General features: G+C 39.9%; 1 protein-coding gene across 4 annotated transcripts in view; it reads left to right on the forward strand.

Annotated features, from left to right (window-relative positions):
• The window catches only part of SLC4A2 (solute carrier family 4 member 2), a 2,370,566-nt gene that overhangs the window by 2,009,544 nt on the left and 338,707 nt on the right, over positions 1 to 22,315 (forward strand). For all 4 annotated transcript variants that reach the window (XM_044067584.1, XM_044067586.1, XM_044067587.1 and 1 more), the window contains one exon: positions 7,217 to 7,365. In XM_044067584.1, coding sequence (XP_043923519.1) covers positions 7,217 to 7,365 — 149 coding nt within the window. The remainder of the gene's footprint in view (positions 1 to 7,216; positions 7,366 to 22,315) is intronic.

The raw sequence follows: 22,315 nt of genomic DNA on the forward strand, positions 1-22,315 counted from the left end.
GCAGATGGTGTATTCTCTTAAAAACAGATATCAGTTTAATAAAAAAAATATTAAGTACAACTACAAAATCACTTGCACAGCATCAGTAAATGCTTTTTGCTCTACATATAGAATTTCATCTGAAGTTCTGCATATAGAAAAAGTAGTCACTTACTGGTGCTTTTCATTTCATTTATTTAATTGTTTTACATTAAATTGATGGCTGTTTTAGGGGAGTACATTCTCTGTACCATTGTAGACTCCTTCTTTCCTTCAATATGTCTGTTTTCTGTAATTATTTGACAGCATATTACAACCCCCATGTCTTCCACTTACTTGGTATTAATTATAATAGAGAAGAAGGGAAATTATGATGATAAACCTGTGCGTGTGTTTACTTATATGACATGAAGATGGTTACTATAAGGAAGTACTGGTGCATAACTAAAAGCCTTTTCACTCTGTTATAGCTGTTGGGTTCCTTAACTTCTATAGCCCTTTTCCAAATTATAAGATAATATGACACCTTGTGTTGTGTTGTAATCAAATCACAGGAAACAATTCAGGCTGTGACAGTTTCAGCATTTTCATGTTTACAAAGGTGATCTGAACTTTAAAGGACTCCAGAAGATAATTACTGACATGGGTAAAAGGTAGAACACACACACACACACACACACACACAGGCTCTTTGCCTCCATATGCAGTTTATCGTTCTTCTCTCTAAAAAGAAGGATGCAGCAGAAGAGCATGTAAAGCGCGCGAGAGTGTGTGTGTGTGTGTGTGTGTGTGTGTGTGTGTGTGTGTGTGTGTACAGATTTTCACATCACATTTTTGGTCTGTTGTGGTTTTCTGGCAAATTAGTGGCAAATCATTAAACATTGAAGTTAGAAAATAATGACAGATGTTTGAGTTTCAGATTTCATACTCTTCAGAAAATTCATACTAATGCAAGACCTACTACTATTCTATTATCTTTCTAAGTTTATAATATTTAAAAAACGTCCTTATTTTTGGGCCTTTGTCCCACTTCTATGTATGGCTTTGTCCAGATTTCTTGCTCTGAGGTTGAGAGGTATGACAAATGTGTCAGAGCCATCACTGTCAGCCAGAGACATTTCAAATTGTGACATACTTGTTGCACCCCACTCCCCCATGTAGTGACTTTGGATGTGTCCAAGCAAGGCAAGGAGCAGTTATGCAGTGCAAGTGTGCAGAGTATCCCCCCATCCAAGGTAGACACATGTACTACAGCGGCTTTTCATCTGTCCTTGATTTTGCAGAATGTTCTGGTTTTCTGTCATATTTTATACTGTTGATTTATACTTCTTATTATTCAGAAAAGTCATGTTGCAGTGGGTGTTGCTTTGTGTTTAAGTAGCAATGCTTTAATGACCATCCGGTAAGCTTGTCTGGGATTGTAAGATGCAAGTAAGCCTTAATAAGCATGCTGTTAAAGAATTACCAACATTGAAAGCCTTTTTGTTGTTGCCATGCAGAGAATATTTACATAACTAGATGTATAAGCCTTTGGTATTGAAATGCATATCATGATGATATTTGTAATAAAGGACAGGATTACAGTATTTTCAGAAGCTCATTACATTTGTTGGAGACTTGCAATCATCTTTGCAGGCTTTACCCGTAAACTAAACAGAATGCCAATCTATCATGTGTGGTCCATAACCTGTACGGTAAACCTTTAAGGAATTTATCTTGAGCTTGTTTCTTGTTTGGTGGTCATTTTTTACTTTGATCATGTTTTCCCCATGAAACAAGTAGATAGTTGTTGTCAGGCAGCAGTTTTTTTTGGATAAGAAACATTTTTACAAGTGAGGGTATGACCGAGATTGCTACTTTCAGCATGTTACTTGGTACTTTTATAAAGCCAAATATAAATTATAATTAAAACTGCAGTGCAAGGAGAAGTGGTTTGAGTTGAGTGCTTCTTGTTTTTTATACTTGATTTTGACTGTCATTCTAGTAATGTATTTTAAAAGCAATTTATTTTTTCATGCCTCACAACCTTTTTGTTTCCATCTAGATATTAAGTAGGCTGTCATGTAGCTAATGTATTGAGATATTTTTTTTTTCTTCTCCACTTCATTTTGTCTTGTTTGGACTCTCATAATTACGGTTTGACACCCAGGGCAGCATATTTAATTCAAGTCCCAGTTTTTGTGGTTTTGAACATAGCCCCACCCCATCCTAGTTGGCCACACCCCTTCATATTGGCCCCACCCATTCAGCTGTTTCCTGCAGCCCCCCTTTAATTTGAAGTCACCAGCCGCCACTGATAGGTGATGTAAAATGTTTGCATCTACAGTTGTGTCAGCATGGTTTGTAATGTGCAATGCTTGCAACTGAGATTGTGTTGGTATGGTTTATTTTCATTTATATAACTGTAAGATTCCCTATGTCATAGTTAATAATTTAATAAAGATGTTTCTTGTTTAACAAAAAGAAAACTAAGCATATGAAATTTGGGAATTTAAAGGTGAATACCTAATAGAGCAAACTCTGAAACTGTAGATTTGTTTACGGAACTTAAGTATATGGGTATATCCAGGTTTGAGATTTTTCTAATCATTTCAACCAATTGTTTAATGATAGTTATAGAAATGTAGGCTGCATAGAAGGCTGTATATAAGTCTAGGAAATCTGAAACGATGAAGTCATTGTTAGTTACATTAGACCTAAACATGAGTATAACACTATGGAAGCCTTATAAGAAAACAAGCATGATTAAATTGGAAAGAGTACAGAGGACATATACCAAGGGAATCCATGGATACAGAAATTTAAGCTATTATGAAAGACTGAAATATCTGAATGTGTACAATGTCACTTATAGAAGTTTGAGGAGATCTTATTCAGGTTATAGGGTATTGAGAAACTAACTCTGGGGATGTCTAGGGTTATAAAAAAGTAGTAGAGACTCATCAGACAATATATGTAGCCAATTGTATAGGACTGAGAAATGCACTAATTGGTTCTCTGAGACAGCATTTGATGCATGGAATAGACTACATTAAAGCAAGTACTAGTTTAGATATTTTTGATAACAACCTGTACTTTTACTATGGAAATTACTGATGTGAGAGTGTTCAATCTCGCCTTTGTTCTTACATTGATGGGTTGAAGCACGATCCCGCGCGCGCTTGCCTGCAAGCTCTGCAGAGCAGACGAGAAGAAGCATCTAGGAGCCACCCACAATCCCCTCTGCCTTTACCTTAGATCCAGTCTAGCTGCTGCATTGCTGGAGGCTATCAGCTGCTAGGAGGAGGTTAAGATTTCAGATTTGATTTTACTTTTTTTTTAGATCTTCAATTCAAAAAAACTAAACACTAGTTTATGTGTGTGTGTAGAGTGTGTGTTTGTAGACCGAAAACTTAGTTTAACTTAACTTAGTTTTTTTGGTATATTGGCAAGCCAGAAGAGCAGTATTGCCCATGCCAGAAACATTTTATCTGTGTATATGAAGCAGTGTGTGTAGATTTTTTTTTCTTCTGTATGGGTGATTTGCAGTGGTTGGTGATTTTTGTGTGTATGTACATCTGTATGTAATTGTTTGTTAGATGTTAACTGTGCTGTGATCATCAAAGGTAATCTGTTATGTTTCCTTTTGGATTTTTAGTTGGTTGGCTAGTCAAGTTTATGTTTATTTACTTTATTTGTTTGAGATGAACTTCGAAGTGTGCATTTCTAACTATAATCATATATTTATATAAATATAGATCTCTCGCTCTGTGTGTGTGTGTGTGTGTGTGTGTGTGTGTGTGTGTATATATATATATATATATATATATATATGTATGTGTGTGTGTGTGTGTATATGGGTTCACTACACAATACCAAAATTCCACAATCCCGAGACTCTGAATACCGATGACCAGAATCCCGAGATTGCGCAATCTCGAAAATAGTGAATAGAGATTGCCGTACAGTGCGAAACTGGAACTTTGCTGTTCACTCCACTGTAGTGCGATCTTGGAGTTGGTATATTTCAGTTGCAGGGGGTGCAGGGGGGCTTCCCCCCTCCATAAACATTAGAATAGTTGGTTTTGTGTATTCATTTTTTTTTTTTTTTTTAATTCGAGATTCCGCAATCTCGAGATTCTGGAGCTCTGTTTTCAGAGTGTCGGGATTTGGAATTTTGATATTTAGTAGTGAACCCTTATATATATATATATATATATATATATATATATATATATATATATATATATATGTATGATGCTTGTGCCCTGGCCCAGCAGTCAAGGAGCCTCAATCCTCACCACTCACACGAGAGAGGGCGTCTCATATAGGAGAAAGGATAATCAATACACACAGTAAAGTGCAATTTCCCTTAATAGCACACAGAGATCACAGTCAGTCTGGGGCTGGTTGCTCCCTTGCTCTCTAGGTCCCCGATAAGACTCTCCACTGGCACGGCTAAAGGGTCCAAATCTCAGCCTAGCTGGCAAGCTAACCTCCAGTACCCTCTCTGTCCAACTAGTGCTTCGTGTCCCTGCCCAAGTAGTTGACACACACACACACTTTGAGATAAGTATTTATACAACTTCACAGACACTCCTGGGAAAGGCTGACACAGATTCTCCAGCTGTGCCCATATGCCCAGACTATACGGTAGTAATTTCTGCCACCACCAGCTAATAATTATCAGCTACCCAAATGCCCTTAAAAGGGTGTCCAATTATTACTGTGCAACATTATTATCCAATAGTAGTGCAACATAAGCAATTAAGGTTTAGTACAGGATCACTTATAAGCATGCAGTGTACTGTAGAGCTTAAATTATCTCTACATAAACCAGTCACAGTTGAAAAGGGTTTAAAAATATTTAATAATAAATACTAAAAACACAAGACAATACTACACCACAGTGCTATTCAAGAGTTCAGAGATCACACAGAAACTTAAAATAATTCAGTAGTACAGTTCTGACATAACAGAAAAACACTTAGTCTAATCTTTTCTAAGTTCTAGCTATTGTTACAAGAAAACATACTTCTGAAGTAACTTACTTACATAGAGCATAAGACAATGCTGAGCTGAATAGTCAGACAAAAATGGTTACAGTCTCTCTCTGAGCAATAGTTTTTAAAATCACTAACAAACATTTCTGCTGGGCCCTCCCAGATTACATCATTTTGACACTTAAGTTTCCCAGTATACACATTATATCATTTTTGACACTTAGCCTGGGGTTCCCAGGCCAACAGGCTACATTATTTAGCAAGCTAACACCTGCCCAGGAAGCTACAACAATAAAATATATTTCACATGTACACTCTAGTAATTATTCCTTAAGTTAAAACAATAGAAAGAATGTGCTATCCCAGACCAAATGGCTTCGAGCTCTGGAGATCAAAGAACATACAAAACATAATTTTAATTTCAGAGAACATTTGAAATGCTTGACTTGGTTTTCCTTACATCAGATGGCAATGTTGCTACTATCTTGAAGTTCAACATTTTACAGTATTTTCTTTCATTTAAGAAACAAGCCTGTATTTTACATTTATATTTACAAATGCCGGAATTATGTATCAAATTCTATTTGGCTAGGTTGGCACCCTTCACCACCAGTCTTCACAATATCCACCTATATATATATATATATATATATATATATATACATATATATATATATATATATATATATATATATATACTTATGTCTGTGAGTTGGAGTAAGGGTTAAGAAAAAGTATATATTTAGTATTGCAAGTGTGTACTAGTGTTTGTAGTATCTGTAAGTGGCTTGCTTAGTGGTATTTTTAGGAGAAATTTTTTTGTAAGGTAATATATAGGATTGTGATTAGGGTAGAGTTATGGTTAGCAACACGAGTAAGGTGGTATGGAGGGGAAAAAAACCTTGCCCATTGTTGCTCACATATGTGCTGATCCTGTCCCTAACCACGGCACTACACATCATCTTCTGGAGAAAAGAAAACACTATTCAGTTTGTGTGCAGGCACAAGCTTGTGAGATTTTTTTTTCGTTGTAAAAGGGAATTTTGTTTTTCTTTTGCAATCCGTAGGTAGAGCCATTGGTTGAATAGACTGCAGTCCAGGAGAGCACTAAGGAGCCTAGCCCAAATTCCCAATTTCCCAAAGCACTGGTTAAAAGACTTGCTCAGGGTCACATGGCAGGCACAGGAAGGCTGAAGGAATTAAACCCTGTACCACAAGTCGCAGCTCATTAACAGCTCATAGCTTGTAACCATCTGTGCTCACTGTCAGGATGGGTTGTAGTTTCAGCCATATTTTTTCATTTAAGCTTACTTTCAACGTATGGAAATCAATGTAATGTATGTTAATGTTTTTGCGTGTTAATATTTCATGTCTTTTGTAGTCCCACAAGAGCATATCCATCCACAACTCTTTTTTCCCCAGTTTTGCACATGGGGTTGGGGTGTTACTTCAACACTGACCATCATGTAGAGCCAGGATTTGTACCGCTGGGTTGCTAGCCCTGCCTTGGTCGTTCTTCCACATGGGTCTATATTATAACAATGAACGATCAAATGATCGAACGCTGTTATATCGACCCCTAAATGTCGAATCGCCAAAACAGCGAATGGTCGGAACAGCGATAAGAACACCAAACACTAAATAAAGTGGGGGGCTTCATTCCCCCCTACTTAAATATACCAACTCCGAGATCACACTACAGTGGAGGAAATGGTGCAACCCGGACAATGGCCCAGCAATTTTTTTCCCTGGGGAAAAAAATCGCTTTTCCGGCCGTTCGCTGTTTTGCTGGTTCAACGTTTAGGGGTCGATGTAACAACGTTCGATCGTCTGATAGTTCACTTCTCTAAAGTAGACCCCTTCCACACACGCCCACACACACACATGCACACACACACTGAAATCTATGGCCAGTCTAGAGTGTCTGATCCACCTACTACAAGTTTTTGGAATGCGAGAGAAAACTGGAGCTCCTGGAAAAAATCCTTATAAATATAGGGAGGGCATGCAGACTCCATGCAGAAGGCACCCCAGCCAAGAATTGAACTCACACAAAAACATATATTTATTGTTTATCAGCAGTAACTGTTGGGAGTCGTGTTTGTCGTTTCAATGCTGCTGTAAGGAATGTCAGCCATGTCTAGTATTTATCTGGTAATTCCTCTATTATTTCTATTGAAATGTCCATACATGTAGTTACTTTTGCTTAGGAAGTGTTTATAGAATTTGTAATTTGAAAATGTTTTTGTTTCCAGGTGAGAAGACAGACGGCCTGATTGGTGTATCGGAACTTATAATCTCCACTGCAATTCATGGTGTGTTGTTCTGTCTCTTGGGTGCTCAGCCATTGTTAGTGGTGGGATTTTCTGGTCCCCTTCTGGTGTTTGAAGAGGCATTCTATAATGTGAGTATTCAAGTGTGATATATCTTCTTGAAGATTTCTTTGTAATTCTAATTCCTAGTTTCCAATGAGCTATTAGAATTTGCAGACAAAGCAAGCAGAAGTGTCCAGCTGTGTAGCACAGAGGGGATGGAGCCCTAAATGTGACCAAGGATTGATTAGTGGCCCTGGCATTGAAGGAAACTGGGAGGAAGAGGAATGTAAGGGCTTGGCTGGCTAACTTCTCCTGGGGGTGGTTGAGAAGGATGCATGCAGTTAGGGCATGCAGGAAGAGTGTATTGTCTGTGTTGGAGATGGGGTAACTACCTCCCGTGCTTCAGGGAAGAAAGGCAGAGCTGCTGCTTGCAGAAGTGAGGGATGAGCAGTGTGGATAGCCTATTGCACACACTTCCCTTTAGTAACAGGCATGGTCAGAGATGTAGACTCCTAGGAGGAAGCTGCAAACCCCCCATAATGGCTGCCTTAATTACAGCCCTTCTTAGTCAGCTCTAGGCCAGTAGCGGAAATGATTGGGATTGAGTTCCAGGAGACGGGCTGATGGTTGGCAGACAGTGAGGTGGAAGGATGCAGAAGAAAAAAAGTGGTACCTTAAAATCTGATTTTCTGCATAACTCAGGGTATTTCGTCTGGACAGTTCAGTAACCCTTTGTTCACCAGCAGAAACTGAGGTGAACTTGAAGCAGAGTTTTCAGTGTGGAACAATGGGGAAATGTGACATGGCCATGTCGTTGGTCACAAAGAGACAACCTGCACAATGTTCGCCAGCATAAATCTCTTGAGGCCGTTGTAAATGTTTGCTGCCAAATTTGGGTAAGTAACTGTTTAGCTTTTCATATTGCACTTTTGTACTGCAGCTCCCAGCCAGGGATTTGCTGCCAAATTGTGGTGAGGGTGTTCCGCAGGACATTCAGTTTGGTTTGTGCACAGCTTTACTGGACATTTGGTCTTGTGCTAGTAATTTGATGTTTGAGTGGGCATTTTCTCCTTAATAGCACCACGTGCTGCTTGTTGGAGTTGTACTGCCACTTTATGACAGCATCCAGTCATAAAGGTTTAATTTTAGAAGCTGTTAGTGCTTCAAAGAGAAATGATATTGCAGAGACTAAACAATCCTGATATGTCCTGGGGGATTTGGTCATTCTGCTACTCAGAGAGAAATCTGCAAGTTGACGGAAAAGATTTTTGTTTGTAGCATACTTGTGTCATTCAGATGCACAAATTAAGGGTGAATTATGATTTTTTTTTTTTTGTTTTTAATAAATGTGCATAGAGCTTCTGGAGGAATATTAAAAGGGGGTGAAGCTCCACATTACATTCAAGCACACCTTTGGAGTGTTCCAGCTGATTCTTCATTTTTCTGTCAGAAATGAGTTGTCGTACCTTGACATTGGAAACAAATTATACTACATTGTAAATAGTTCAACATTTTTTGTTCTGGTTTTATCATGAAGGTGAGGGTTGTTTTATTGTATTAAATTGGATAACTTGCCTGTACTTTTGTAACCTTCCTCCGTTAAATGTTACGTCTGTTAGCCCACAGCAGTCTTGTAGTTAATCAGAGATCGCTTTGTTTAAAATTCATGTCCAGAAGTGTTATATAGATCTGCAGTGTTAAGCTTTGTTTTGTGTGTTTAGGCAGTTTATAGAAACTGATGAGTCATGGCTTTCCAGCATTTGTACTTGTGTGGATTTTCTTTTGTTTTAGACAGGGATGATATGGAAACTACGTCAGGCTTTATATACCACTTGGGTTACTAACATATGGGGCACCTGGAGTGTTCCTGCACTTTCTAATGCTGTAAAGAGAGCTCAAGTGTTTGTGTACATTAGAAAGATTCAACCGAGTGTTGTACTTATACAGGTCTCATTGGAATGATCGTAAACACCAGAAATTGCTAACATTTGGTTTGTGGCTGGGAACTTTGTTTTTTACCCCTCAGGAAAGATTTGAGGAATGGCTATGCTCAACCAGGATAGGTAGCACCTTTGACCTGATTGTGCAAAGAACAGATTCTATCAGCAAAAATGTTGTAATTAAGGGTTTTCTGGGGGACAGTACATTACCTTCCATAACTTGCATTTCCCTCCAAGTATTGGACATAGAGAGGTAGTTAGAATCTTAAGGGTTTGTGTGTTTGTTTCAAGAGAGGATTGAAATTGGGACAGGAGACAAGAACATGCTTTTCTCAGTGGACAACACTTACAGCACTTAAAGCCCCATTTTTGGGAAAGTGTATTAGTAAATATATTTTCAGTTTGGGGTTTGTGTGGATGTATGTAGCCTATTGAAATTGGCTGTGAGCAGCTATTAGAGCTTTTCCTGCTTGTTCCAGTCTTTCCCTGAAATTGGCAAGCTTATGTTTACTAAATAACACAGTTTCCTGGAGGACTCCCTAAGCATTGAATCATGAATTGAATTTAATTTAGGAATTAAATGTAATTGAATTAAATGAATTTTCGGTACCACAGTGGCGCAGTGGATAGAGTCACCTCACAGCAAGAAGTTCTCCTGTTTGATTCTCAACTAGGGTGCCATCTGTGCAGAGTCTGCATGGCCTCTTTCTGTTTGCATGGGTTTTACTCCTGGTGCTCCAATTTCCTTCCACATTCCAAAGACACGCAGTAGGTAAATTGGGCAATCTAAATTGGCCATAGATTTTAGTGTGCATGTGAATGTGTGGTATGGAAGAACAGTCGCGGCAGGGCTAGCCAGCTGGAAACATGATTTTTTGCTCTAAATGATTGTCACTGATGAAATTGACACCCTGACCCCATATGCAAAAATGGAAAAAGGGATTGTAGATGGATGGATGGAAAAGAGAATTAAATCAGAAGGTTCTAGCTCTTAGACTCTGAAAACAAGTGAATGAAATGATTACTAGATACAGTTCTATCGTGCATGAGATTTTCCCCTCAATTTTTAAATGTGGTTAAGGCTTTGTATGTAGATTTTATGAGAAAAGTGAAAACTGGGGCTAAGCTATCTTCTGTATTTATACTTTATTGGGGCAGTAGTCAGGATTGTACACTTTGTTTCTTGCATCTTGAAACTATGGTGAGCAGAAGAGCTTTGGTTATAAAATTAAAGTTGCAGAAGTAAAGGCACTTAATTATAGCTGAAGTCCAGCCATTGTGCTACAAACTATATCACAAGCTTAGAGATTCATTTGACTGATTCTGTCCACACCAGGGCAGGTAACATACAAGGAAGAATTAACAAAAGCTAAGGGGATGAGCCATAGTTGAAAGAAATTACATTTTTTTTTTGTTAACAGTGAATTCTTGCTGTTAATTTCTTTATTTTGCCAATGGTTTGTATGCTGCACAAGATCTTTTTAATTGTTCCTTCAAGTCAATTCTTTTACACTCTCAAGAAACTAGTTTTATTGATTTTGTGTGTGCCAGGAAAAAACTATTTTTAGGACCTTTTAGCTTTGCCTTCCTCACAGGTAGGTTTAGATGTCCCTGACCTAAAGTGTTCCACAAAGGCATCTAAACTTAGGGTGTTGCACAGGCTGCCAGTGTTGTACACATTTTTCAAGTAAGAGTTAATGTGTTTATTATATTAGAACTTGTAGGAGTAGCTGGGAATTTTTTTTGGAGCTGTGTCAAGAAGATGGCTGCCACACCTACTTTTTGTAATGTCTTATAGGTTGAGAGGTTGGTACTCGGCTATCGGCCCTAGGGCCTATACAAGCCTAGCCATAACAATTCCTTGGATATTTCTTCCCACAATATTTATTCTCTGGACCCTTGTCTAGCAGGGCGACTGACATGATCCCTGGGGTGAATTTCCTATCTCCCATCTAATCATCAAGGTTCCTTTTGAAGAGGGCCAAGGAGGCGCTCTGCTTGACATGTATGGGCAGTCTATTCCAGAGTATGAGGAGTGTATGGGTCGGGAACCTATCCCTCCAGCATGTTTTGTTCATTGTGATGACAAGGTTTAGATCCCTGGAGCGTGTGGCTCTGAGGGATTAGGATTTCTTTAAGTGGAGTATGTCCAACAGCTCAGGGTTTGACATGGCCTTGTATGTTAAGCAGAGATTGCCTCTGAGTAGACGATATGCCACAGAGTATAGCTGGAGTTTGTTTTAGACGGTCAGCATATGGCATCTGCTTTAGGAGTGTGATTCTTTTAGTGAGGTTTCTGTGGCCTTTCCAGCTGTTGCAGATGTCTTGTGCGGTACATACCAAATTGGGCATTATACTCTATAATGGTTCTAATGAGGGATGAGTACAGTGGGACAATGGCCTCCTTTCTTCTGGATGAAAAGCCCTTAGTGATGAGGTGTGCCACAAAGAAGGATTTCCTGACTGTTGTGGCGATGTGTTTATCGAAAGTGAGACCACTGTAAACCTGTGTCCCTTAGTCTGTCGTCACACTTTCGATGTTTAGTGTACTGCCACCTATGTGGTAATTCATGGGTACATGTTTTTTTCCCAAGGGGATAACTATACATTTCTTGGCATTAAGCTTGAGCACATGGCTCTGGCACCAGGCATCTGTTTGGCCCTTTTGTAGAATATCCACATCATTTGGGGATTCAATAATGGCTCCCAGTTTGCAGTCATCTGTGAACTTTGTTAGCCAAAGTCCTTTAGTGTTGGCCTGTACTTCAGTGAAGTAGATGCCAAACAAGAGTGGTCCCAGGACTGAACACTAAGGTACTCCACTTGTCTGGAGCTGGATTTGGAGTCGTCTACTTTTACAGTCTGGGTTCTGTCAGTAAGCCAGTTGACAACCCATCGAGTGATGTAGGGATTTATGCCCAGCTTAGTAAGTTTATCTATGATTCCAGAGTGGGGGATGATGTTGAAGGCCTTGGCGAGGTCCAGATGGGCTGTGTAGACCACCTTACCCTCGTCCACAGCTCTGGAGACAGATTCGAAGAAGTCAATCAGATTCAAGAAACAAGATCGGCCCTTCACAAACCCAAACTGGGTGGGGTCCAGTGTTTGAAGGTTGCCAGTGTCTTTGTTTATAAGTTCCATGATAATGTGTTCCATGCCCTTGCAGATCAGGCTCATCAGACTGATGGGACGCTAGTTCCCAGGATCCAAGGCGGATCCCCCTTGTGGAGTGGGATAACTGTAGCTGTGCGCCACTCAGTGGGCACGAAGCCTGAGGTGAGGCTATGATTAAACATGACACTTAGGTGAGGTGCCAGTTCATGTTGTAGTTCGTGTAGTACACAGCTTGGGATGTCATCTGGTCCCGTGGATGCTGTATTCTTAGCTTTGGAGAGTGCGGTTTCTACCTGTGTGGCCGTGATTACCGGAATTTGGCAATCTTTTGGTATTGAGATGGGCCCTTCAGGGGGTGAGAGGGGATGAAGTTGGCACTAAATCGATCTGCCAGGATATTGGCAATATCCTTGAGATCAGTATATTTAATGCCATTCTGTTGTAGCTCAGAGCAGATCTGAGCATTGCCATTTAGATTCTTGACATAACTATAGAATGCCTTGTGGTTGTCTTTGGAATCTTTGGCAATTTTATTTTCGTAACTAGCTTTTGAGGATTTTATGAGGAATCTCAGCTTCTTACTGAGGCTGGTGAGGGAGTTTTTTTGCATCCTGGGATTTTCCTCTTTTCTGCAACAGTTTCTTCCTTCTGTTGTATAGTTTGTTTATAGCAGGGGACCACCAGATTGGCTTCAGCGTTTTGGGGGTGTTTCCACAAACTTTAATATCAAAAATTTAAACTCTTTTGTCCTTAAAATCAGGACTTCTTCAGAAGTACAAATAAAACAAGCAAACCATATTTAAATAGACCAAGTGAATCACTTGACTGGTACCATCAATTAAAATTTAAAGAAGTCATTATAATTGTTCATTCAAAATTCAGTTAATTCAATAAATTAAATTTAATTCCTACATTAAATTCAATTCATGATTCAATGCTTAGGTAGTCCTCCAGGCAACTGTGTTCTTAAGTAATCATGAGCTTGCCAATGTCAGAGACTGGAACAAGCAGGAAAAGCCTACAGACAGTCAAACATGGCTTTGCAAACCAATACTTAGTAATTGTTTTTTTGTCACCAGTTTTAATAGTGATGGAGAAAAATTGAGTAGTATTTAAAAATGATTTTGATATTGGCTCTAAATTTGGGGATGGTCCTATTATAGTTTATAGGAGATGGAGATGTTTGAAAAACTTACAAAGGTTATGTATATAGTACTCCCCATGTAGTAAGGGGTATGAGGAAATGTGGTTTCTGTCACTTTTGCAAATATATAATAGCTGTTAAAGAATGCATCCTCAATGGTAGGCTTATTAAAATAAGTTGTAATGTTAACTGTCTTTCAAAAATTGTGATTTATGTTGCTTTATGTTAGGCATGTAACGCTTACTACATAGGAAAGACTGAGCAGATATTAAAACAACATATCTATGAGCATGTATATGATGTAAACAAAAAAAGAACACCAGTGCTTTAGCAAAGCATATTATGGTTAACACCAAACATTTTTTTAAATTCTGGGTCCTTGAACAGGTGTTACCAAATGTTAGGGGTGGGTGTCCTTCTCTCCGATTGGAGGCGAGAAAACTTTACTGTCAGCTATGTTGTAATGCTTTTAATTATCCAGGATTGAACAAACAATGTTCTCTAGCTTGTCTGTGCTTCAACTACCTTTGCTTTGAGGTCTCTGAACATTTTTGGCACACTTTACTTAGAGGTAAATTATTGATTATTGATATGGTTTATGATATCATTTTTTGTTATGGAAATGTTTTTGTTTATATATTTATACACATGCATATATATATATATATATATATATATATATATATATATATGTTTTTGTAGTTTAATTATTATAATTACTTCTTTAAATTTTAATTGATGGTACCAGTCAGGTGAGTCACTTGGTGGTCTATTTAAATATACTTTACTTGTTTTATTTGTACTTCTGAAGAAATCCTGATTTAAGGACAAATGAGCTTAAGTTTTTGATATTAAAGTTTAAAGTTCGTAGTACTTAACTGATGTGGTTCCTCTCTTCCGTTTCTGTGCTCTCACATTGTGTTTGTGGATATACTCATTTTCAAGCACTTGCATTATTGTCTGTCTAGATTTTGGGGGTGGTTAGCAACTTCTGCAAGGAGGAAGTTTGTTGTATTGGGAACAAATGTTGGATAGGGGTCACTGTTCCGTTGGCAGAATTTTGCATCCCGATTTAATGTTGAAAAAAGACAATTTGAGATTATATTTGAGCAGGAAAACACAAACGTAGTTAATGTGAGCGAAGAACAATGGTCTTGTCATGTTCTAGACTCTAGAAGGTAGATGTTTGAAAGGTGGATTAATAAATAATGTTTATGAATAGTTGCTTATAAGAAGGCAAAAGGTGACTGAGAAACATAGGCATCTGATGTTGTCAGTTTTCATTCTGTTCTCAACTGATGGGTTCGGATCCGATCCCTTGGATGCAACTTGGCTTTTGCTAAAGCTCGTGGAAACCAAAAAACTATCAAGCTTCTCCCTTACCCATAATGCACCAACCCCGAATTACTCCAGATCTTGTCACTTCAAGCAAAAGACATGGTCTTTCATCTCTCCTAAGCATAAGTGTTGTATTTTTCTATTTTTTCTTTAAAAACCTATCCCTTACCTTCATTTATAAATTTCCTGCTATCTCTTTATGTAACTTACAGGTTTTTCTGTACCTCTCAGATACTGTCGTTACTACCTGTCATATTTTAGTTACAATTGTTGGTATTTCTGTTTCCTTTTCTCTGTTTCTCCTTTCTCATATTTCCCTAGAAAAAAAAGCTTTTCCATGGCAGATAAACCTGCAGGTTTTAAAAAATGTATGAAGTGTGGGCACAAGCTGCCAATATCTGATGCCCACACACTTCGTGTGTACTGTTTGGGTCTCCTACATTTACAAGAGGATTGCTCAGTTTGTCGTGGTTTCAATCCTTGTATGTTGGTGGAATGCAAAAACAAGTTTATCCTAAAAGGTCATGCTCTTCCTTTGAGGAAGCTATATCAGAGGGTTCTTCTACCTCTAAATAATAAAATACCAAAATTAAAAGTCATCCTTTCTTACGCCATCAGGTCTCATAAGGACCTGGACTCGACCCTTGATCCAAAAAAGGCAAAACTGCTAGATTCTACTAAAGAACAATTATAGGATCCAACACCTCCTGAATCAGATCCAGTGAAGTCAAAGCCCTCTGATCCAACTTTGTCTGATCCAATGCTATCCAAATCTGACCTCCAGACTACCAGATTGCTACCCAGAACTAGGTACTCTCCATCACTGGATCCGGTTCCTGACAGAATACCTTCTTGATTCCTAGAAAGACCTAGGTCTCCATCCATATACTCCACTAACTCTTCCAGAAGTATGACAGAAGATGATGTGGAGAGATTGGTGAAGAAGATTCTCTTGGCACAGAGCCAGAATGGTGTTCCTTTGGCTCCTACACCTCTGGGTCAGAAGATCCTCAAATCTACTTACTCCCCTGTTACAAATTCTTCCTCTGACTCCTGTAACTTCAGAGTTTTTGGATCCAAATCATCTGTATCCATCTGGCTTGGATCCAAGGATAACTTTATCCTATGATCCAAGATCTTCTCTGAGGGTTCCGGTCCTATCAGATCTGGAGACCTTCCAGAGCCGCAGTCTACCTGTCAGATTTGAGGTGTTGCACTTGACTCTGAAGCTCTCGGAGCTGTCTCTGCACCTTGGAAACTTGGCACTGGATAGCTCAGCTCTAGCTTCCACTTCAAGAGTTTTGCATTTGGAGCACGAGAGGTCTACGATTCAGAAGCTTGTCTTCTCAGATCCAGCAACCTCTCTTCTCAGATCCAGCAACCTCTCTCTCTCTCTCTCTGTCTGAGCTGCTCTACGTTTGAGACTCTGAATAGAGTATTTTCTGCTTCGACAGTGCTGACAGATCCTTCCCCCTCGGATCCCAAGTCCTCTGCCATGATGTCTCCATGCTCAGATCTTCATCATTTCCTAGCACAGGGACAGCCAATACCAAAATCCCTGGCTCCCACCCAGGGAAATGTACTCTCCTCTTTTAATACCTCACCAGAGAAAACCCATCGAGGAGGTCCTTAACAGGAGAATTTGTAAAATGACGCGCTTATGAGGAGTCCATCACTGAAGACACAGATTGTGATGAAGGCTAAGGGTCCCCATGATCACCTCTTGAAGATGTCTCCTTTGGAGACATCCTAGAAATTCGTAAACCGAGAAGTGGATGGACATGCAGCAACCCTACATCTGAGGAATCTGTTCTCTTGGAGGCTTTTGGTACTGGACCCTCTATCTCCTGGGTGACTCCACCCACTGTTGAGCTCATTGACTTGATCTCACGGCAGACATGGAAGGACTCCCGACACCACAGAGCCCATTCCTCGCAAACCAGATAGGATAATGGCACCACCGGTGGATAGACAGTTTTGGGGGAAGGTAGGGAGGGTCATTGTGGCAGCCACCAAAAAGGAACTAGCTGTGGAAAGTTCCACTGTCCATCTCCCCAACAGGGAGTCGTGGGCAATGGACAGATTTGGTAAGTGTGTTTGTACTTCAGCGACCTTTGCTTTGAGGTCTCTGAACTGTTTTGGCACACTTTACTAGATTACAGAGGGATTTGATCAAGGAGTTATCAAATACCCTCTCTGGTGCTGTTTCTGATAAAGTTCAGGCATCTGTTACTTCTCAGATGATGACTCTACAGTCCATATCCAATTCATCCATGAAGTTGATCTCACATGTTGCAGAAGGAACCTCAAGGGCAGCAGGGTTAGGTGTTTCCATAAGGAGACACACCTGGATGCACCTCTGTGAGTTTGTAGAGCCTTTCTAGTCTTCTTTCATCAATGCTTTTTTTGACGGAGTGTCTTTATTTGGCCCCAAAGTAAAAGATGCTCTTTTCAGGTGTGAAAAAGATGGAAAGACCCTGTCTGCTGTGGGCATGCATTTTTCACCTCCTCAACCTTTTCCAGAAATCAATGAGGTGGTCAGAAATATGGTTCAAGAAGTCTCAGGGTCCTTTTCAAGGCACATGTGGATGAGGTTCCCCAGAGGCAGAGGAGGGAACGCTACTGGATGAAGAAGCCTGTGTGGCAGAGGTGGTCTGCAAAACCAGAGTTCCAGAGACTCATTGTAGACAAAACCCTTCAGTGCTTCTGAAAGGAGGCCTGACTGACTACCTCTGGAGACAGTCGGGGATGATTATCCCTGCACCAGAGAGTCTGGCTGGATATAACAAAAGATACTTTGGTGCAGAGGATTATTTCCAGAGGCTGTATTATACCCTTTTCCCTTTCTCCCCCAATCCCAAGGAAAATCCCCAATGTTCCATATAGTCAGAGGGAACAAGCAGCAATTCAAATACAAAAGCTACTAGAAAAAGTCACTCGGGTGGTCCCGCCAAACCAGGTAGAATCCAGAACTTACTCAGGGTTCTTTCTGGTGCCAAATTAAACAGGGAATTGGAGACCAGTCCTGGATCTCTCCAAACTAAACAAGACAGTTCGAAGAACCAAGTTTTGGATGGTCACAGTTCAGTCCATTCTCCCATTTCTGGGCAAGGACGACTGGATGTGTTCTGTAGACCATCAGGATGCATGCTATCACATAAAGATGAACAGACAGTCCAGCAGGTACTTACACTTCTGGCTGGAAGCCAGTCATTATTAATTCAGACTGCTGCTCTTTGAACTCATCACAGCCCCCAGGGTGTTTACAAAGTGCATGTCAGTATGGAGCAGCTTATCTGAGACTGCAAGGATTCCGAGTGTTTCCACATCTAGACTGGCTCATTACCGCTCTGACAAGGCATCACCTCATGTGTAAGAGACCAGGTTCTCCAGACTTGTTCTCTTCTGGGGATGACCATAAAGTAAGACAAATCTCATCTGCAACCAGCTCAGAGTTTAGAGTTTATAGGAGTGATTCTCAATACAAAAACAACAAGCATAACTGGTCCTTCCGGCTCTAGGATCGATGGCAGCAGCAATAACATTAGTACCACTTGCCAGGTTTTATATGAGAATTCTTCAGTGGATGTTAGCTGCTCAATGGTCAATTATTTATCAACATGTGTTTTAAAAGATATAAACACTCACATCTGCAAGAGAGATCTCAAATGGTGGATTCATCAGACCAGGTTCTAGAAGGTCGTCCTTTCATTCCCCCTCAGCCCAAGGCCACAGTGTCCATGGATGCTTCCCAGCTCGGGGGGGGGGGGTGGATGGCATTATCTGGGGAACAACAGTCCAAGGCACCTGGTCCCCTGAAGAGGCCAATTTGCATATAAATGTCCTAGAGATGAGAGCAGTGCTGTTAGTGTTGCAGGCACTTCAGAATAGTCTTCCTTTCAGGGCAATTGCAGTACAGTCAGGCAACATGTCAGTCGTTTGGTACATCAACAAACAGGGAGGAAGAAAATCCTACCCTTTGTGTTGAGAAGCTCCGAGTGTGGCAGTGGGAGAATCTTTTCCAAACACTTTAATTTAGCAACACACATTCCGGGGAAGTCCAGTGTGATAGCAGACAAATTGAGCAGGTTCATTCTTCTACCTCCCGAATGGTCCCTTAACAAAATGATTGCAAACAGTCTTCCAAAATTGGGGCCAGCGTTGCTGTGATCTGTTCGAATCCCCCCGAACAACAAACGCTGTGGCTACTTTGCCCTAATCCCCCCCACAGGGGAATCCCCAAGGGATGCTCTTCTTCACAGTTGCACCAGCGGTCTCCTTTACATGTGTCTTCCCACTCCATTGATTTCCAAATTTCTTCAGAAAGCAGCAAGGTTGAAGAGCAAGGTCATGCTCATTGTCCCTTATTGGCCTTGGCAAATTTGGTTTCCCTTCCTTTGGCCTCACCTGATTCAACCACCTTGGTTTCTGGATCCAACTGTGGACCTCTTGGCTCATCCAGCAGGTATGATACATCCAGACATAGTGAATGTCAGGCTGGCTACCTGCCTGGTTTCTCCCATTCCACTAATAGCCAGACAACCTATGCTGTCTTCTCCTGTCCATCATATTCTTTTGTCCTCCTATAAACCTTCCACCTGAAAACTATATTGTTTTTTGGGCTCAAAAATGTAATATTGAACCTTTCTCAGCTCCCATTCATAATGTCTTTGAATTTCTAGTGCATCTTTTTGAAGAAGGAGCTAGTTCTTGTACCGTTAAAGTACAATTAGCGATTTCAAATTTTCATGTTGGAATACATGGTTCTTCTGTAGCGTCCAATAAGTTGAGCAAAGCTTTTTTTTGAAAGGCACTGTACTCTTAAGGCCACCCTTTAAAGATCCTTGCCCCCTTGGGACATTAACCTTGTGCTACAGTCTCTTACATAATCTCCCTCTTTACCCTCATCTACATGGGAACACAGATATCTTTCATCGAAGATTATTTTATTAGTAGCCATTACTGTGCCCAAAAGAATTTTTGAGCTCCAAGCAATGTGCTCAAAATCTCCATAATTGACTTTTCATAAAGACAACGTTGCCATACAAACCAACCTGTCATTCCTTCCCAAGGTGGTGTCAGAATCCAGTATAAATCAGTCGATTAATTTACCAAAAATTCTAACAAAGGAGAATAAATATTACATTTACTGAATGTTCATAGATAGTTTTTACTTGCATAGGGCAAAAAACATTAGAAATATTGATCAATTGTTTCTTATGCAGAGCCATCTTTGGGTAAACCAGCTACCAATGTTACTCTGTCAAGATCGGTAACAAATTGCATTCCCTTTTGTGTATAACAAGTTGGGCATTGCTTTAACAGAACCTGTTCGACCCCACTCCACCAGATCCATGGCAACTTCCTCAGTTTTTCATTCCAGAGTGTTCATGGGTGACATTTGTGCAGCAGCTACTTGGGATATTTCCCATACCTTTATTGCTCATTACAAATTAGATCTGGTCTCTAGAGAAAAGGTATCTTTTGGTTCTATGTTGCTCAATAATATCTTTCCTTGAGTCCGCCCTGGGAATTCAGTAGCTGGGGACTCTGTCCCATCAGTTGAGGACAGAATGAAAATTGACAACATCAGATAAAGAAGTTTTGTACTCACCATAACGTTCCATCTGTGTTGTCCATTTTCTTTCTTCCTTAGTCCCCTTCCACTAATCCCAATCCTTAAGGCTTCTTGAAGAATGAGTGCTTAGTGGGAGCTGTATGTCCTTATTTTTTTTATATAAGCTCCAGATATAGCCTCTCCATAATAAGTTCCATCTTTTACTGTCTACTAAGGCAGCAAACAAGATCTGAGGTAATTGGGGTTGATGCATTATGGGTAAGGGAGAAGCTCAAGAGTTTTTGTTTGCCACGAACTTTAGCAACAGCTGAATCAGATCCGAAGGATTGGATTTGAACCCATCGGTTGAGGAAGAGTGAAAATGGACAACACAGATGGAATGTTATGGTGAGTGCATGACTTCTTTTTTTTATATCAAAAGAACTTAAGGCACCTATTGTGAAAGAAAGGTGGCTAGACTTTTTAATAGCCCGTAGACATGGCTCCCAATCAAGAAAATACATTTTTTGGTTGATAATTTCAATTCAAATATTTTTATATCTTGGCTGGATTTAACTGGTTGCTTCTGATCACTCTAACCTCTTACTGGTTGTGTAGTAATTGTAAGGTGGGGCATTGGTTTCACATTTTCTGGGAATGCTGGGGTTTATCTGCTTTAAAAAGGATATTCAGAGGATACTTGATACTTTATGACCTAGGCTAATGCCACTTAATCTACAGTTGTTCGTAGTAGGTGTTAGTGAGGTAGATGTGCTAAATAAATGGAATCAGTGTTGCTAGACCATGTAATGTTATTTGCTATATATAATGTAAATGGAAACAAAAAAGTTTTCCTTTGAAGACTAATTTCTAGAAGCTTATAGGAGTCCATGCCCTAGAATCTTGCTACAGATGATGGAACTGAAGAAGAGGACTCTGGAAGTGGATGCTGTTGGTTTCTGAAGTGTGTAAATGATACCAGTGTTAGTGAATCTTTTTGAAAAGTTGTTAAGTTAACTCAAACGTTTAGTCTTGTAATTGTTGATTTCTAATCTTGTTCCTTTGCTTTCGTTGATTAATAAAGGTTTTTAAAAAAGGTGGAAATGATGGAAGGCCCATGAAGTGTTAAGTTCACTGATTATTGTATTTAGATCCTACTCAGCTGCCTTCCCCTACTGTTACCCAAATGTTTGAAACTGTGAACTCACCTGCAGCAGTGAATCCAGACCATGTCACCTTTCAACCTGCCATCCATTCACAGTGTCCACCTCCTTTACTTCCATTGCTTCCCCTTGGCTACTAAAAATACCATTTCAGTATCAATGCCTCCTTTATGTTTTCTGTTTGTAACTGCTGTACATATAACCTAAAGCTCTTATCGTAATACACCCTCTAATACCTTATATTGTTTGATAATTGATACCTGCTTTGTACTAGTCTGATATCTGTCAGTATTGCTTCCAAAAAGTTTACATTCCTCCGTACAAAGATTACCCCAACATCTTGCGAATCCTCATTATAATATGCATTGTAGTAGATTATTTTTATGCTGCTATTTTAGACTACATAGCATGATTCTCAATATTACCCACATAGCATCTTAATTCTGTGACAGATTGTTTTGTGGATCCCTCTTGCAAGATCTGCTGCCTTTCATACCGAATCTTAGCTAGTACTTAGCTACCCATTATACAGCTGACATCCCCCTGTAACTGTTGCATTGATTTGAGCCATTAGCATGTAAGTTGATGCTGATCTAGCTTTGCAATCCCTGTGTTGTTTGATTTGCATTTCTTTTTCATTTCAGTTGTCTGTCATTTTAGGAAGGATGGTTAAGGCTGTGAGCTGTGATTTGTGTTATGCAGCCACACACACACACACACACACACACACACACACACACACACACTAAGCACAGACTAGTTTAAGAACTGAACTCTGCCACT

This window comes from Protopterus annectens, chromosome 3.part1, assembly GCF_019279795.1.
Source record: "Protopterus annectens isolate FY-2018-M chromosome 3.part1, PAN1.0, whole genome shotgun sequence".
Taxonomy (NCBI): domain Eukaryota; kingdom Metazoa; phylum Chordata; order Ceratodontiformes; family Protopteridae; genus Protopterus; species Protopterus annectens.